The sequence below is a fragment of the Narcine bancroftii genome, chromosome 3 (assembly GCF_036971445.1).
Source record: "Narcine bancroftii isolate sNarBan1 chromosome 3, sNarBan1.hap1, whole genome shotgun sequence".
In the NCBI taxonomy this organism is placed as follows: Eukaryota; Metazoa; Chordata; class Chondrichthyes; order Torpediniformes; family Narcinidae; genus Narcine; species Narcine bancroftii.
Genome location: NC_091471.1, coordinates 45,888,474 through 45,907,725, shown reverse-complemented (window position 1 = coordinate 45,907,725; position 19,252 = coordinate 45,888,474). Strand labels below are relative to the sequence as shown.

At 39.5% G+C, this 19,252-nt stretch overlaps 1 protein-coding gene across 4 annotated transcripts in view; it reads right to left on the bottom strand.

Moving 5' to 3' along the window:
* LOC138757131 (WD repeat-containing protein 7) overlaps positions 1-19,252 on the bottom strand; it is a 686,960-nt gene that overhangs the window by 550,863 nt on the left and 116,845 nt on the right. For all 4 annotated transcript variants that reach the window (XR_011353355.1, XM_069923947.1, XM_069923949.1 and 1 more), the window contains one exon: positions 17,603-17,823. Coding sequence is in view for 3 of the 4 variants with exons in the window: in XM_069923947.1 (XP_069780048.1) it covers positions 17,603-17,823 (221 nt within the window). In the remaining variant the exon portion in view is untranslated. The remainder of the gene's footprint in view (positions 1-17,602; positions 17,824-19,252) is intronic.

The window sequence follows — 19,252 nt, the reverse complement described above, 5'->3', positions numbered from 1 at the left end:
AAGACACAATTACAAATCCATTCAATTTAGCTTCAACTTGTAAAATACTAGTTCATTGACTGATCAAAACTATTTTCAAGGGCTTACAAAAAGGCAGCCAAAAAAAAAATGTGGATTGGCACAATATGGAAATACTACAGCTGCGCAACATTCAGATACTCTCTGGGACAATGACACACATGTATCAACATCAAAACTTCTGTTTCCTGTATTGTATCTGCACTAAGTGCCACCAGTCATTTTGTAAACGTTGCTAATCTGCTGTCACTCACATTTAATGTTCTTATCTACATTTGAATTGCTTCATAATCTTGCCTTTATATTCTCCCACAGGCCTATTTCCTCTGAATTGACTTTTGTCATCCCCATCCTTTTAGTCCATAAATATCAACGCTACTCTCAGCTTCCTCGATCCATACTTCATGCACACCAAATATATTTCAAAGAAGAACGCTGCTGAAAATTAGCAAATCAGCATGTTTGGACAGAGTGCATCCTGCGATACTAATAAATCGAAAGGCCAGCATTCGTATCAGCCTTCCATGAGCTCAGCTTGTCACGACATTCTCCAATAAATTACTCTTCAAAGAATACAGACTATTGCAATGTGGAAAATACAAGAATTTTGAATAGACTGATTCCACACTGCAATGAATTTTTTTTTAATTGAAATTATGTTGACTGGGAAGAAGGAAAATTCACCGTATTTGGCAAAACCCTTGGGTCTTGACTGAAGATAGGACAGAAGGAGCTTTCTCAGTTGGATTAAAACTTTCATATTTTTCATTCATAGATATAGGAGTCCAAAAAAAAACTGTAGTCTCATCGTCGCTTGAAAAGTATAAATATAGTTTAAGTGCCACATTACAGCTGATACTGCAAGAAGGGCTCTTCTATGAGCAGTTTAGCTTGAGCATTCATACAGCGGTACAGTTACAACAACAAAAAAATCCATTAGTTCCATTATAAAAATAGATTTGTAAATTTATACTGAATATATAAAAATATGGAATAAAACAGATCGAAACACTGGACTTCCTCAGCCAACCAACTCTGATGCACATAAAAGTTGCATAAAAGCCTAAGTTATTAAAATTCAAACCTCTATCTTTTCTTAATCTACCAATGTCAAGTACTCTTCTTTTGCATGTATCAGAATCCTATTGTTCTTCCAAACAAAGCATGAAATGCTCCAATCTTCCTAGTTAAAATCAGGTTTACATCCAAAAGAAATTTTTCATTATGACTCCATTTATAGATACCCAAGGATACCTCTTTGTCATTTAAATAAAACTGGTCAAAAAATATAATAACAGATATATCCACCTTTTATGCACCCATCTCCCAAGTCTATCAGCAGAGACCAGTAACTCTGGCCTTTTTTTTCCAAGAGGGGTCAGGGGCAAAATAATGGCCCAGAAAGTTCAAGTGCACATTCCACATAGTATTCCAGGGCAGAACAAATGGTCATAACATTTAAAAAAAAATCAATACAAATTGAAATATATTGTCAAGCTGTCAGTGAATCTAGACCTCCAGAAGCAATTTTGGCACAAGTCAAGCACTGTTCAATAAACGCTTGGTGTGCAGTCTGTAAAACAGCAGCTGACAAAGTCAATTGAAGTATAAGCTGTTCCAATGGACAGAAAGCTTCAAAAGTTCCTACGAATTCAAATGTTTAAATGTAATATTTTTCACAAATAGTATAAAGATAACCTCTCAAGAACACCAAGAATTCCATTTGATGCCAAGAGAAGAAATTAATTAATGCAGTAAGAGTGAGAAAAATAATTATACCGAGTACGAGTAGGCTCGGTTTTGAGATCTGAAGTAAAAAGAAATTCTTTAAATAGAAGCTTTATAAATGGTGAGTGTGACATTGAGGTGAAGAGTTTCAGAGTTTGAGGCAGGTTAATTGAGCAAAAGACATGGAGAAAACTATTTTCAAATTTCAATCTCTGTGACACAACTTGAAGTGGCATCTATACAGTTCAATGCAGTTCTTCTTTGGCTTGGCTTCGCGGACGAAGATTTATGGAGGGGGTAAAAAGTCCACGTCAGCTGCAGGCTCGTTTGTGGCTGACAAGTCCGATGCGGGACAGGCAGATACGATTGCAGCAGTTGCAGGGGAAAATTGGTTGGTTGGGGTTGGGTGTTGGGTTTTTCCTCCTTTGCCTTTTGTCAGTGAGGTAGGCTCTGCGGTCTTCTTCAAAGGAGGTTGCTGCCCGCCAAACTGTGAGGCGCCAAGATGCACGGTTTGAGGCGATATCAGCCCACTGGCGGTGGTCAATGTGGCAGGCACCAAGAGATTTCTTTAGGCAGTCCTTGTACCTTTTCTTTATTGCACATCTGTCACGGTGGCCAGTGGAGAGCTCGCCATATAACACGATCTTGGGAAGGCGATGGTCCTCCATTCTGGAGACGTGACCCATCCAGCTCAGCTGGATCTTCAGCAGCGTGGACTCGATGCTGTCGACCTCTGCCATCTCGAGTACTTCGACGTTAGGGATGTAAGCGCTCCAATGGATGTTGAGGATGGAGCGGAGACAACGCTGGTGGAAGCGTTCTAGGAGCCGTAGGTGGTGCCGGTAGAGGACCCATGATTCGGAGACGAACAGGAGTGTGGGTATGACAACGGCTCTGTATACGCTTATCTTTGTGAGGTTTTTCAGTTGGTTGTTTTTCCAGACTCTTTTGTGTAGTCTTCCAAAGGCGCTATTTGCCTTGGCGAGTCTGTTGTCTATCTCATTGTCGATACTTGCATCTGATGAAATGGTGCAGCCGAGATAGGTAAACTGGTTGACCGTTTTGAGTTTTGTGTGCCCGATGGAGATGTGGGGGGGCTGGTAATCATGGTGGGGAGCTGGCTGATGGAGGACCTCAGTTTTCTTCTGGCTGACTTCCAGGCCAAACATTTTGGCAGTTTCCGCAAAGCAGGACGTCAAGCGCTGAAGAGCTGGCTCTGAATGGGCAACTAAAGCGGCATCGTCTGCAAAGAGTAGTTCACGGGCAAGTTTCTCTTGTGTCTTGGTGTGAGCTTGCAGGCGCCTCAGATTGAAGAGACTGCCATCCGTGCGGTACCGGATGTAAACAGCGTCTTCATTGTTGGGGTCTTTCATGGCTTGGTTCAGCATCATGCTGAAGAAGATTGAAAAGAGGGTTGGTGCCAGAACACAGCCTTGCTTCACGCCATTGTTAATGGAGACGGTTCAGAGAGCTCATTGCTGTATCTGACCCGACCTTGTTGGTTTTCGTGCAGTTGGATAATCATGTTGAGGAACTTTGGGGGACATCCGATGCGCTCTAGTATTTGCCAAAGCCCTTTCCTGCTCACGGTGTCGAAGGCTTTGGTGAGGTCAACAAAAGTGATGTAGAGTCCTTTGTTTTGTTATGCATTAACATATGGCATTCAAATTTATCCTCAGCACAAATGCAGTGAATGTTGGCTTAAAGCTACGAGAGGATCCTTAATGACAGAAATTATTTTATCTTTGTCTGATTAGCAATGGATAACAGTAACTACTGTCTACATCAGAGAAATCAGAAAAGGAAAAAATGAACCCATTCACAAAAATCAGCGGGATCAGAGACGAACACCTCCATCACTTTTAAAACTGACATGGATGTATATTTGAGGAGCAGTGAATGTTACAATGAGTAACCTCTTTCAGCTGACCAGACAATCAAATACTGAACAGAACAGTACAGGAACAGGCCCTTCAGACCACAATGACTGCGCTGAACATGATAGCTTGAATCCTCTGTGCTTTAAAGTTTTCTATGTATCTATGATAATTTTGCTGAGGACAAGAAGTTAATGCAGTTGAGAAAAATAATCCATTGCTAATGTGCCAACATCTCATAACAGAAGCTATTTACGTTAGAAAAGAATTAAGTCACCAATAAGATTTTTCCTGATGCAAATATAAGTCTGTGCATTTTAATCACAATGGATATAGATATAAAAAAAATAGTTGAACACGTCAAATCTTTGATTCAGACTGTGGGAGAGCTGAGCAGGTTTAAGAAATAAGCCATGCAAGTATTTACTTGGTGAACGGAACTTGAAATGTGCCATGAAATCAGAGCCATCAACAATGTGGGCTAAATTGAAGTCATTGTAGTTGACACAAAAATGCTGGAGAAACTCAGCAAGTCACGCACTGCTCTTTATGGAGCAAAGATAAGGATACAGAAACAAAGTTTCAGGCTTGAGCCCTTCATCAAGGTTTGAGCAAAAAGTAGGCTAGTGTCTGAATAAAATGGTGGGGGGGGACTGGGCAAGAGGTCATAGATGGGATGGCACAAGAGAAGAAAAGCTATGGTGATGGGGGAGTGGATACCTATTTGAATTGAGAGGGAAGGGAATGGAGAGCTAGAGGAATGGACACAGAGATATGATGGAGAAGAAGACAGGGGAGGGGCCTAACATAAACTGGACAACAGTAATTTGGAGAGTGCCCAGACTGAATATTGGGTGTTGCTCCTCCATTTTATGGGTGGCCTTGGTTTGGCAGTGCACGAGGCCATAAAGACATGTTGATGCAGGAGTGTGGCACAGAATTGAAATGGTTGGCCAACAGTCTGTGCAGAAGGAACAGGGGGGAAGATGTATTTGATGGTGAGATCATGTTGTTGGTGACAAAAATTGGAGAGGATAATTATGTTAGATGCAGAGGCTGGTGGGGTGGTAGGTGAGGACAAAAGAAATCATTTCCTTGTTGCATCCAGGAGCAGAGGGGAACAAGGAAGATGTGTGGATTTTGGAGGAGTTGATGGCGGTAAAGGGGAAGCGTGTTTTTTGAAAAAGGAGGACATCTTGCAGCAGTTCCAATGGAGACGGAAGAAATGAGAGAAAGGAACAGCATCCTCATGCAGGACATGGTGCGAAGAGGTGTAGTCGAGGTAATTGCACAAATTGGAAGATTTCTAAAATGAATGATTTTGCTGAGAATGTGCGATCGCTTAATATAAGTTAACGTAGGAACTAACATAACACTGGGAGAAATGAGGAAACAGCCTAAAAGTATGGGAAGTCTGCAGCAGAAACAAAGCAAGGTGAATTGCCAGATGAACAGTGACAGAAAGAGTAAATGTGGCAATGATAAAGATAATGCAACTATAGACCTTTAAGATAGATCAGTGGAAGTGCTGGTTCGCAAGCACCGTGGAGTGAAGAAGTACCATCAACTACAGGGCTCTCCAAAATGTTTGCGAACAAGACACTTTTTTCCTTTATTTTCCCGTTCTCCGATTTTAAATTTGTAATCAAACAATTCACATGTGATCAAAGTGCATACTCCATATTTTATTTAAGGTTATTTGTAGACATTTTGGTTCGACCATGTAGAAATTACAGCACTTTTTACACATCAATCCCTTATTTCATGGCACCGTAATATTTGGAATATTCTCCCAGAATCACAGTGCGGCTTTCGCGGAAACAGAGGAACTACTGACATGGTCTTTGCCCTCAGACAGCTCCAAGAAAAGTGCAGAGAACAAAACAAAGGACTCCACATCACCTTTGATGACCTCACCAAAGCCTTCGACACCGTGAGCAGGAAAGGGCTTTGGCAAATACTAGAGCGCATCGGATGCCCCCCAAAGTTCCTCAACTTGATTATCCAACTGCACGAAAACCAACAAGGTCGGGTCAGATACAGCAATGAGCTCTCTGAACCCTTCTCCATTAACAATGGCGTGAAGCAAGGCTGTGTTCTCGCACCAACCCTCTTTTCAATCTTCTTCAGCATGATGCTGAACCAAAGCCATGAAAGACCTCAACAATGAAGACGCTGTTTACATCCGGTACCGCACGGATGGCAGTCTCTTCAATCTGAGGCGCCTGCAAGCTCACACCAAGACACAAGAGAAACTTGTCCGTGAACTACTCTTTGCAGACGATGCCGCTTTAGTTGCCCATTCAGAGCCAGCTCTTCAGCGCTTGACGTCCTGTTTTGCAGAAACTGCCAAAATGTTTGGCCTGGAAGTCAGTCTGAAGAAAACTGAGGTCCTCCATTAGCCAGCACCCCACCATGACTACCAGCCCCCCCACATCTCCATCAGGCACACAAAACTCAAAACTGTCAACCAGTTTACCTATCTCGGCTGCACCATTTCATCAGATGCAAGGATCGACAACGAGATAGACAACAGACTTGCCAAGGCAAATAGCGCCTTTGGAAGACTACACAAAAGAGTCTGGAAAAACAACCAACTGAAAAACCTCACAAAGATAAGCGTATACAGAGCCGTTGTCATACCCACACTCCGGTTCGGCTCCGAATCATGGGTCCTCTACCGGCATCACCTACGGCTCCTAGAACGCTTCCACCAGCGTTGTCTCCGCTCCATCCTCAACATTCAATGGAGCGCTTTCATCCCTAACGTCGAAGTACTCGAGATGGCAGAGGTCGACAGCATCGAGTCCATGTTGCTGAAGATCCAGCTGAGCTGGGTGGGTCACGTCTCCAGAATGGAGGACCATCGCCTTCAAGATCGTGTTATATGGCGAGCTCTCCACTGGCCACTGTGACAGAGGTGCACCAAAGAAAAGGTACAAGGACTGCCTAAAGAAATCTCTTGGTGCCTGCCACATTGACCACCGCCAGTGGGCTGATATCGCCTCAAACCGTGCATCTTGGCGCCTCACAGTTTGGCGGGCAGCAACCTCCTTTGAAGAAGACCGCAGAGCCCACCTCACTGACAAAAGGCAAAGGAGGAAAAACCCAACACCCAACCCCAACCAACCAATTTTCCCCTGCAACCGTGTCTGCCTGACCCGCATCGGACTTGTCAGCTACAAACGAGCCTGCAGCTGACGTGGACATTTACCCCCTCCATAAATCTTCGTCCGCAAAGCCAAGCCAAAGAAGAATATTTGGGATATAGTAATGATATGTATATTAGTCACGTTTAGTACTTTGTTGCATATCCCTTGCATGCAATAACTTCTTGAAATCTGTGATCACAGACATTTCCAAGTACTGAATGTCATCTCTGGTGATGCTTTGCCAGGCCTCTATTGCAGCCATCTTCAGCTCCTGCTTGTTTCCAGGGCTTGTCCCCTTAAGTTTTCTCTTCAGTATATGGATGCCATAATGAATTGGATTTTGATCAGGTGACTGACTTGACCATTCAAGAATTTTCCAGTTTTAGCTTTGAAAACCTCCTTTGTTGCTTTTGCAGTACGTTTAGGATAATTGACCTGCTGTGGGATGAAGCACTGTCCATTGAGTTTGGACGCATTTATTCTATACACTTTAGAATTCATTTTGCTATTGCTATCAGCAGTTACATCATGAATGAAGATAAGTGCCCCATCCCGAGGCCATAACACGCCCAGTACCATGGCCACAGATGAGGTGGTATGCTTTGGATCTTGGGCAGTTCCTTTATGCCTCCGAACTTTACTGTTGATATCACTCTGATACAGGTTAATCTTGGACTCATCTGCCCACAAGACCTTTATCCAGAATACTGCAGGGTCTTTTAAATACTTCTTAGAAAATTGTAATCTGGCTACTCTGTTTCTGTGGCTAACTGGTGGTTTGCATCTTGCAGTGCAGCTTCTGTTTTTTTTTGTTCATGAAATCTTCTACAGACAGTAGTCATTGACACGTCAACAGCTGCCTCCTGAAGAACGTTTCTGATCTGTCAGAGAGCTGTTCATTATGATAAGAATTCCTCTGTCATCAGCAGTGGAAGTCCTCTTTGGCCTATCAGATTCTTTGCAATCATTGAGCTCTTTCTTCTGAATGATGTTCCGAACAATAAATTTTGGTAATCCTAAGGATTGGACAACATTTCTTACTGTTTTATTCTTGCTTTTCAGCCTCATAATGACTTATTTGTCTCTCACTGGCACAACTCTTGTCCTCAAGTTGAAAACTGGCAACTTCAGACTCCAAAGGTGATCAAAAGCATAGAAGCAAGCCTAGATCTCGTATACCTGCATCAATGAAGCAATTAATCATACTTGAGTACACACAAACACCTGTGAAGCCAAATGTCCCAGAGATTATGGTAGATCAGTCATATCCTGTATATCCGGTTTATTGATGTCCCATGGGATTTTTTATGTTGACACACTGGCCATGTTCTGTTACTTTGCATCATCGATGTATATAGTTAATAAACTAGGTTTGAAATTAATCCACTTGCTTTCATTTATCTGAACTCGCAACATGGTATCAATAGACAATAGGAGCTGGAGTAGGCCATTTGGCCCGTCGGGCCAGCACCGCCATTTTAGATCATGGCTGATCATTACCATCAGTACCCCTTTCCAGCCTTATCCCCATAACCCTAAACTCCGTTACCCACAAGAGTCTTATCTAACTCTCTTTTGAACATAGTCAGCGAATCCGCCTCTACCACCCTCTGTGGCAGAGCATTCCACAGATTCACACTTCTCTGGGTAAAAAAATGCTTTCTCATCTCCGTCCTAAAGGGCCTACCCTGTATTCTTAAACTATGCCCTCTAGTCCTCGTCTCCCCCATCATTGGGAACAAGTAATCAGACTTCACCTTGTCTATCCCCCTGATGATTTTGTATACCTCAATCATGTCCCCCCTCATCCTTCTAAACTCCAATGGATACAAGTCCAGTTTTTCTAGCCTTGCTGCATATGACAACCCTGCCATCCCTGGAACTAACCTTGTAAATCTGCGCTGCACACCCTCTATAGCTAGTAAGTCCTTCCTCAAGTTTGGAGACCAGAACTGGACGCAATGCTCCAGGTGGGGTCTCACCAGGGCCCTGTATAACTGCAGAAGGGCGTCTCTGTTCCTATACTCCAATCCCCTCTTTATGAAAGCCAACATTCCATTTGCCTTCTTCACAGCTTTCTGAACCTGCATGCTAGCTTTCAGTGACCGGTGAACAAGTACACCCAGATCCATTTGCACTTCCCCACTCCCAAGCTTGTCTCCATTTAAATAATACTCAGCTTTCCTATTACTTCCCCCAAAATGAATAACCTCACATTTGTTCACATTGAAATTCATCTTCCATTTAGCCGCCCACTCCTCCAGCCTGTCCAAGTCCCTCTGCATTTCCCTTACATCCTCCTCACACCGCCACCCAGTTTAGTGTCATCTGCAAATTTGCTCATGTTATTTATAATCCCCTCATCCAAATCATTAACATAAATTACAAACAACTGAGGACCCAACACCGATCCCTGAGGCACTCCACTCGTCACATCCTGCCATTCTGAAAAAGACCCATTTACTCCAACCCTTTGTTTCCTATCTCTTAACCAATTTCCTATCCATGTCAGCACCTTACCTCCAATACCATGCTTCCTGATCTTTCCCACTAGACTCCCGTGCAGTACCTTATCAAAGGCCTTCTGGAAGTCCAAATACACCACATCCACTGGCTCTCCCAAGTCCACCCTCTTTGTCACATCCTCAAAAAATTCCAGAAGGTTAGTCAAGCATGACTTATCCTTAAGGAATCCATGCTGACTAGCCCTTATACTATTTTTACTGACTAAGTGTTCTGCTATTTCTCCTTTTATGATGGACTCCAATATCTTCCCCACCACTGATGTCAGGCTAACCGGTCTATAATTTCCCGTTTTCTCCCTCCCTCCTTTCTTAAAAAGCAGCACCACATCAGCCACTCTCTAATCCTCAGGGACCTCCCCGGAATCTATGGAACTTTGGAAAATGTCAACCAGTGCCTCCACAATTTCCATAGCCACCTCTTTAAGCACCCTAGGATGCAGCCCATCAGGCCCTGGGGATTTATCAGCCCTCAGTCCCAACAATTTACTCATAACCTCCTGCTTCTGGATCCGGATATCCATTAGATCCCCTACCTCCCCAGTAAAGTTCCCCAAGTCTCTTGGTACCTCATGACCACTACCCCCTAACTGACTATAACCTATATCCTCCTTGGTGAAGACAGTTGCAAAGTATTTGTTAAATTCCTCTGCCATCTCCTTGTTTCCGGTAATAATTTCACCCTTGCCCATTTTCAAAGGGCCAATCAGAAGTCGAATATCCATGACTTTTCAAGGTTCATGTTTTTCTTCCAGGATTTGTTTTTTTTTGAGCGATGACAACTTAGCCAGCCACAACAGCACAGCTAAACAGAGGATGGATTCTGGAGACCCAAACCACTTGTATTTGACAATAACATCACCGAAGACTGGCAGATCTTTTTTGACAGATTATGTTATATTTTATATTGAATATAAATATGTTTTAAAAGGAGATAAATTGTGGCAGGTTTTTTTTAGTGTAGGTCACATTCAAACACTTCAAAACAGATCTCATTTAAAACACCAGAGCTCTGCTCAAGCCAGACAGTTCAGGTTCAGAGTGTCTTTTCCCAAACTTTGAAGAATGCCTATAAGCACTTCACAAGTAGGTGTTAATTGATTGGACATGCTGTGGAGTAATGGATTTTTTTTTGGAAAGCAACTGATGAACCAACTCAGAAGATTAGGTCCAGAGCCGAGCTCCGGCTGTTCTAAGATAGTCATGTAGTTTTTGCTGAGTGAGTGAGTGAGAGAGAGAGAGAGAATACAGTTCTACAGTTCAGCAGCAGCAGATAGGACTGGAACAGGACAAGCTGGCAAACTGGTGGAAAAACCCCATTTTGAAGATGGGTTATGAATTCTTAGTTTAGTCTGGTCAACGCCCTTGTGGTCCATACAAGAAGAGATGACTGGCTGCATAATGTTTCACTTGAAATAAGGGAAACAAAAAGGAACTCTGTGGTGACCAGAAAGAAAGAGATTATCATCTGGAAAACGCTGATGGGGCAAGTTTCTTTGGCAAGATACTGAAGTGACAGATCAGAAGGAATCAGTTGTGGGTGTCCAATGAGCAACAAATTTCTCTCTGAAAACTGACAAGAACCTTCCTGAGTGGTAACCACTTACTTTTCAAGCGCCAAAGCCTGGTGAAATTCATAAATGTTAAATTCTGTGCACAGTATTAGAATTGCCTGCAACCAGTGAACTTGGAGGAGTGAGAAGTGAGATTAGACTTTGAATCAAAGAAATTTTCTGAACTTTCATACACATTACATACATTTGCACTTAGAATTATAAGGGGAAGTTAATAGTAATAAGTTAAAGTTTGATTCTGTTTTCATGTTTTAAGATAATTAAAAGCAACTTTTGTTTAAGTAACCATTGGTCTTGGTGAATATCTTTTGCTGCTGGGTTTTGAGGTCCTTTGGGCTCATAACACTTTGAACAAGAATATGACATTTTTGTTGCAGTGGCACACTCTGACAAGCTAGCCCATACTCAAGAATACATTCTCCTCAATCTAGTGAGACAGAAGGCCATTGAACATGAATGGTCTTTTGTGTACACTGGAAAAGTGAGAGATCTCGGCGAGAGTGGACCAATCATCGTTCCTGGGGAATTCAGAGGATCTGATGCCTCAAGAGAAAATTTAGAGAGATGTTAAACCCTCAAACCAACATTTCTATGGAAAGACACAAGTCCAATTACAAAATCAGAAAGCTGGTGAGACGACTGACTCACATATCAGTGATTTAAGAATCAAAGTGAAAAGCTACAGTTTTGGAGTTCTCTATGAGGAGCTTATTAGATATAGACTAGTTTGTGGTATTAATATAACAATATGAGAAAGGTGCTACTGCCTGATAGTGAGTTGACATTAGCTAAGGCTATCTACAACTGTCAAATTCAATGGATGACAGAAGATGACAAAAAAAACAGACTTCTCCAGAGCACTCAGTCACTAATGTTGATGCAGTCCGGGCTAGGTTCATGAGAAGCTGCGAGTTTAGATAAATGAAAGCAAATGGATAAACTTGATGATGTAAAAATAAAATTTCATTCTAAAATCTTGAAATACTCAATGATATACCCCATGACTCTGAGGGTTGAAATAGCAGAAGGTAATCAGTGATTTTTCAAGAAAAAGAACAAGGTAGACTTCTTGTGAGGATTATGAAAATAATAAAGTTACCAAAGAAGACTGTGAAGAGGGTTTAAGATATTACTAAGTAAAAGTTGTATTTTTAAACCGTCTGGTATTTATTGTTGAAAATGAAATTTTATTGAAATGTTCACAGAGAGCTCAGGAAAGAGAGAAAACTTGGGAAAAGTAGTAGCAGGTGGAGACTCCAGTTTAAGAGAGAGAATAGTGCCGGGAGAAGAGCATCTATAAAAGATGCCACAAAAGGGAGGGGTTCTTCTTCCTCGAAGGATTCTGTGGGCTTTATTCATGAGCTTACGGGGTTTCCAGTTCATGTCACCATCACACAGGGATATTGTACGTGTATTTTTAAAGGGCAAAGATCACTATTATTTCACTGTTAAACAATATTTGTTTAAAAATTGTTATGGATAGAACGTTAAAATTTATCAGTCTTAATGTTAATGGGGATAAATGGGATGGTGAAAAGGAAGCAGTTTTGGCATACCTAAAATAAATTAAAGGCAGATGTAGCTTTTCTTAAAGAAACACAGCAAATCAGGATATGCTAAATTAAAAAGAGGATGGGTGGGACAAGTAATGTCGTCTTCATTTGGCTCGATTAGATATTTTAATTCATAAAAATATACCAATAATAATATAAGAGATATTGACTGACCAAACTGGAAGATTTATAATGCTACATTGTAAAATTCATGCAGAATCATTGATGTTTATAACCATTTATGCACTAAATGATGACAATGAAGCTTTTATGAAGGGTATATTTTTATAAACCTGTTTAGATCCAATATTGGATAAATTAGCAAGAATGTTAACTCGGGTAAAAGCTACAAAACAACACTATCATTTATGATGGATTTAAATTTAATTGATACATGGAGGCAACTTAACCCTGGAGAAAGAGACCACTGATTCCATTCAAGGGTGTATGATTCACATACAAGGATTGAATTGTTTTTAACGTCTGCCCAGTTAAAAAGCAGAGAGGTAAAAATGGAATATTTGGTGAGACTTCATCAGACTTTAACTATTGGGATAACGAACAAATAAGAAAGTGTGCATAGATGGCATCTCAATACAACACCGTTGAGAAGGATATTAAGAGACAGATTGAACTATTATGTGAAACTTGCCTTTCTTCTACTGATAATAGCTTTATAATATGGGATATGCTTAAAGCTTACCTAAGAGGACAAATTATTTCTGATACAACAAATCTGAATACGTAAGTGTTGGATGGTTTGAAGAAAGATATAACAAAAATGAAAAAAGAATATCAATGAACGTGGTTATAAGAAAAATATAGACTATCAGAGAAAATAAAACTGAGACATAACAAATGGAATAAACTGTATTAAAAACTAAAAATATTATGAATTAGGAGAATGGGCACACAAAGTTCTATCTTGGCAGGTCAAGGCGGTAGAGTCATCTAGGATAATAAATGCAATGAAAACAGAGGCTGATATAACATAATCAAAAAGGAATAAATAACATTTTTAAACAAAATTATATAAATCAGAATGATTAGATGAGTGAATTTTTAGCAAATATTGAACTTCAAAAATTAGAAGAAAGAGAAAGGGTCGATTTAGATGCCCCTTTCATAAGAAATTGAGAAAGCTTTGGGTACTTTACAAGCTAATAAGTCTCCGGGGGTGGATGGGTTTTCTCCTGAGTTCTATAGACAATTTAAAGACTTGCTAATGCCTCTTATGATGAATGTAATGGACCAGGTGGTTGGGACACAGACTCTCCTGGAATCTTTCTCAAATGATATAATTACAGTGCGACCAAAGAAAGATATAGACCCATTAAAAACTTAATCATATTGACGTATCACTTCTGAATGCTGATTATAAGATATTGGCGAAGGTGCTAGATATAGATTGGGGCAATATCTACCAAAATTAATACATACAGATCAGGTGGGATTTGTTAAAGGAAAACATTCCTCAAATAATCTAGGTAGTCTTTTTAACATAATTAGATGCACCAATTCTGAGAGATATGCTTAAGATATGGAATGGAGTACATGTAGAAAGTGGAATGAAGAATTACCAGTTGGCTAAAATTATATTAAACCAAAATCCTTTCATTCCTTTTATGGTTAATAATCTCCATTTTGATGTTTGGTATAATTGTGGAATAAAAAGGATAAGGGATTTTCTGGGATTTTTTTTTACTTTTGCCCAACTGAAGGATAAATATAATAGACCAAATAAAACTATTTTTTCCTATTATCACTTTAATCATATTTAAAAAGAAAGTTAGGGAGGAATTTTAAATTACCTGAACAGAGTCCATTTGAATATTTAATAAAAGATACGTTTATTGAAAGATTTATTACTAATATGTATATAAAATTGCAAGAGTCTATCCAGAAAAAGGATTTATTTAAATCTCAACTGAGATGGGAAAAAGATTTAATTTTTTTACATCAATTATATTATATTCCATATAAATTACATGGAATTAATTCAAATTACTCTGATCAACATTTTATATGTAGTCTGGCAATGTGAAAAAGTAGGTAAGTTCTGGAACAATATACGTATTTTATTTGGACGAGTTTTGAATACACAGATTTTGAAGGATCCCAGAATATTTTTATTGGGAAATATTTTTCAATTGAGGTTTGATATTTATCAGATAAAGTTTCTGTGGGGTTGAATAGATGGTGACAGAATTATTAAATTGTACACCATCAGAGAAAATAACATACAATTTATGAAGCCAACCAGAAAAATTTGATAAGATTTGGAAACTCAACATGGATTTTATTGCTATGACTTTTCGACTACGACCACAGCATCTACCACTTCCTCACTTTGTCACCCAACCTGCCCTAATTATTTCATGGTTTAAAATTGTTATGTAAATTGCAAATAATTAGTTAAAACTTATGTTTGTTAGACAGACTTTTTTTTCCTTTTACTTTCCTACTTTTTTGGGGAGGGGAAAGGTGGGGGAGAAAATGTGAAAAAAATGTATTCTTTTTGCATCATTGATTTTTATTATTATTATGATATGGATAAATACTATACATGTATTGATGCAAATGAAATAGAAAATTTAAAAAAAGAAAAAGGATGAATGAAAATGGTGTAAAACTATGGATAGACTATGTGTGGAACAGGTGGCCAGGTGGTTTATACAAAAAAACGGAGTTTGCTGGTCTGGGATATATTTCGTAGTCACTTAACTGAGAACACTAAAAGTAGATTAGCGCTACATATTACCTACATGGCTACATGGTGGTTATCCAGGGTGGTTTGACATCTATAGTGCAACTTCTTGGCATCTGCTTGAACAAGCCATTCAAAGACCATGTGCATGAGAATACATGGTGTCGAGTGCAGAAAAGCCGTTTACAAAAGGCAGGGCAATGTGTGCTGCATCACTTGATATGTGTGTAATTTCATGCTTAAGGCATGGGACAAAGTTGAAATAGAAACGGTGATAAAATCATTTTAAAAAGTGTGATATCTCGTGTGCAATTGATGGCACGGAAAATGATTTCTTGTGGGACACTGACGACGAAACTGAAACTGCCTCATCAGATACAGACTTGACCCATATGATGAATGTTTAAACAATGAGATTATGGATGTGCTTGCTGCCATCTTTGCTTCAGACGACGATAATGAGAGTGATTTTGAATGGTTCTAAATGTGTTGGTGTTTTCAGACAATGATAGTGATTTTGAAGGGTGCTAATAATTGTGTTGTTTTCAAAAAAATCTCAATGAAAATCTGTCGCAATTGCTTTTTTTTGTTTTTTGGGTCGACTTATACGCAGAATCAGCGCAGATTGGATTTTGAGCTGAATTTAAAGGCATTTCCGGCGTATAAGTTGACCTCCTTTTTTGAGTTTTTTGGGTTTCACGGCTTGATTTATACACCGGAATATACGGTATGTATATTTATGGAAAAAAACAAAAATAAAATATTCAAAAGAAAGCAAATTGTGGAGAAGATGTCAACACCAATCGTAGTTTGCAGAGTGAAGCGATGAGGTCAAGGACTCCAAATTTATTTTGGACTCTGGTGCTGACGGTGGAGCTACAGTCAATAAATATTTGACATCCTTGCAATCCAGATGTTCCAGGGTAGAGTTTAGGGCTAGGGAGATGGCATCTGCCATGGGCATGCCATGGCAGTTGGCAAATTAAAGTGGGTTAAGGAAAAGGAAGTGTCTCGAAGGAGTCCCCAAGGAATTAACATAATGGACTCAGTTTGGAAAGGCAAACAAAGGTTGGATTACAGTGGTAGTAACTAAGAAATATTTTATTAGAGCTACACATCATCCAAAATTACACTTTGCGAGATAAAACCAGTCGAGTAAGATCACGAGAACAACTCCTTGCAATGTGTAACCTCTTGAATTTTTTCATTATTTTACCTCCAATGAACTATTGAATCTTTTCATTTGAAAAAATTTTGCAAGTAACAAATTTGCCTTTCATTGCACATCATATCAAGCCCATCTTCCATTTCAGAATCTGGGTGACTTTCTTCCGAGTTTAAGTTCCAAAGTATTTTCTGTGAACATTCATATTCCTTTTGATATTTCTCAATTACAACAAAACATTCTTTATTCTCACTTGGAATAATTTACTAATTACCAATACAGTCCACTTCAGTGCTTTTCCTTGGAAATTTATTCTATTGTCTGCTTTCAAGAGTGGTTGACAGGGGAAAGGTATTTTGCAAAACTGAGCAGCGCTCAAAAATATGGTTGATGTAAGATTATAAATTCAACATTGTCCTCATTGTCCCCTTCCTCTCTCTCTTTCCATTTCTCCTTTACATTCCCCTATTGACTTTCTCTCCAACTCTCCCTCTCAAACTGCATGCCACTGTCTCCCAGCCACAAGCAGTCAGAAGAATCCCTTGTCCCAGCACCTTCAAGGAGAGCAGCCTCCTGGACAGCAGCGGGACCTCGGGCTCAGTGGCATTCCCTTCCTTCCCTCCCTCCTCAGCTCCAGAGCTCCCAACACAAATCCAAACCCTCCCCTTGGCCTACTACTGCACACACACACCAGACTCCTTGATGTGCATGTGCCATAGGCCTCCTGGAGAATTCAGAATCGGGACTCAGGCATCAGAAGCTCCAGTGACCAGGAAGATAGGATCCCACTGACTTGTTAATGAGTGATCCTCTGGCCCAGAAACCCTCCCCAGGGATCAGCGGCAGAAGTGGGGATGTGTCAGGGATCAGCGGAGGCAGCGGTTGGAAGGTCTCAGTGATCAGCGGCAGTGTTGTGGCCATCATATTTGATGAGAATTAAACATCATTTTTATGATTAAAATGCCTTCCCTTCTTGTTTGTTGTTGGTTAAACATTGATGGAAGTGATTTTCTGTTGCTACTGGGCTGTTTTTTTAAAAAATGACCATTGCTCCAAAAAAACTGTTTATCTGACATCGGCCAGGTCCCGACCATTTCAAATAATCAGTTTTACTGTATATCAAAATATACAGAATATATTAAGTTCTCCACTGATGGATTAAATTTGTAAGATAAAAGTATGTTTTTGAAGCACAAATAATTAAGAAAAAATATTTTCATAGTTAAATAAGAAGTAATACAATCAAATAAGCATTCAACATTAACTTAAAATAAACTGGGTCTTAATGCCTTTACAAAGAACTTACACTGCAATTTTCAGGTGGAACGACCAACTGGGTGATCTCTCCACCATGGACACAAAAAGTATGCTTCATTTCCCCTGAATTGATGTCCCAGATGATGACAGAGAAATCGACTCCACCTGACACCAAGTAGCAGTGATCGTACCGCGTCGAGACCTGATGTGGATACAATAGGCACGTCACCTTGCCTCGATGGCCACGAAGAGTTCGGTGGGGTGGCCAACCTGAAGAAATTTCAATTTATTCAGAAAAATGCTTAAATACACTTGAGTTAAATTTACAGAGGAGATGAAAATTACAGAGGAGATGAAAATTACAGAGGAGATGAAAATTACAGAAAAATAAGAATAGAATCAAACATATGATTAATCCATCGTCTCAGAGAGTTACACCACATATTTCAACCATAAAAATCCATTTCTCTAGTCTGCTTACAAATGCCATTCAATTCTCTGTTCCTTTCATGAAATATGTTGTTTTAGATGACTTTGGGAAAATATTTAACCTTGATTTAATAAAAACAATTCAAAGGCAAAATAACCAGAAAGTAGTGATTAAAAAAGCAAACTGTTTCAATAATGTTTCATAGTAAAAGAAATCTGTCCCTCTTGCCCAGTAAAGTCTATCCTTCCAAATCCAGCTTTCTTGAATAGATAATCCAGTACCTTTTCTTTCCAATCATGACTGCAATGCATGGAAACATCAGAGCCAATCTGAAAAGAGGATTGACTGATAAAATTATCAGAAAATCAGATGTTGGGAATTATACATCAGCTGGGATTCTGGAGAAGAGTCCTCTGTTCTTTAAAATAATGTCCAAGCTTTGAAACATCACTTTGAAAGGAAAGCACAACTCCAATTTATTGGGACCAAATGCTATGTCCTCTTTGTAGCTCAGTTTGTCTCAAATTTTCATGTTTGTGCAATGCAACACTTGAAATCTGAAACATACTGAATGCAAAATCCCTGAGCCAAGAGGCCAGATGCACTCAAGGTTAAGGCTCTTAACTTTATCCTGTGCCTGATGTTATCACTATTTCTTTAAATGGACTAGATGTATTTGAGTTCTTTATTCTCAACTTTTCATTATCCTTGACTTTCAATTCATTTTTAGTATTTTAAAAACATTTTCAATTCATATCTAATAATGCTAATTATTTAAATCTATTTGAAATTTTTAATCTATTATAAGAGATGTCAGATGGGCTCAGGATGGTTCAAGCCAGAGTTGTCACCCACAACTTACCCTGTTTCATATGATGATTACATTCATAAAGAGTCCCCCTCACCCTCATCACAATCTGGTCCCCAACTGTTTTCAGGATGAAGGTACAAAAGTCTGAAGTCCCTCACCTCTAGATTCAAAAACAGTTTTGTTTCCAACAGCTAACTCCCGACACCTCCCAACTCTAACCATAAACTACACTGAGATTAACAAAAGATCTGTCTGCACTATTGAAACATTGCTTTTTTTCTTGCATTACTGCAACTGTGAATATTTATTTATTATCTCACATTTATTCATTTTATTTATATATGAAACATTTATCTCATTTTTTGCCTTGGCATATTGTGGTAATTCAATTTATACTATTGTAGTTGTTGGCTATAGAAAGTAAGAATCCTGATGCATCTGGACACTGAATGTGTATA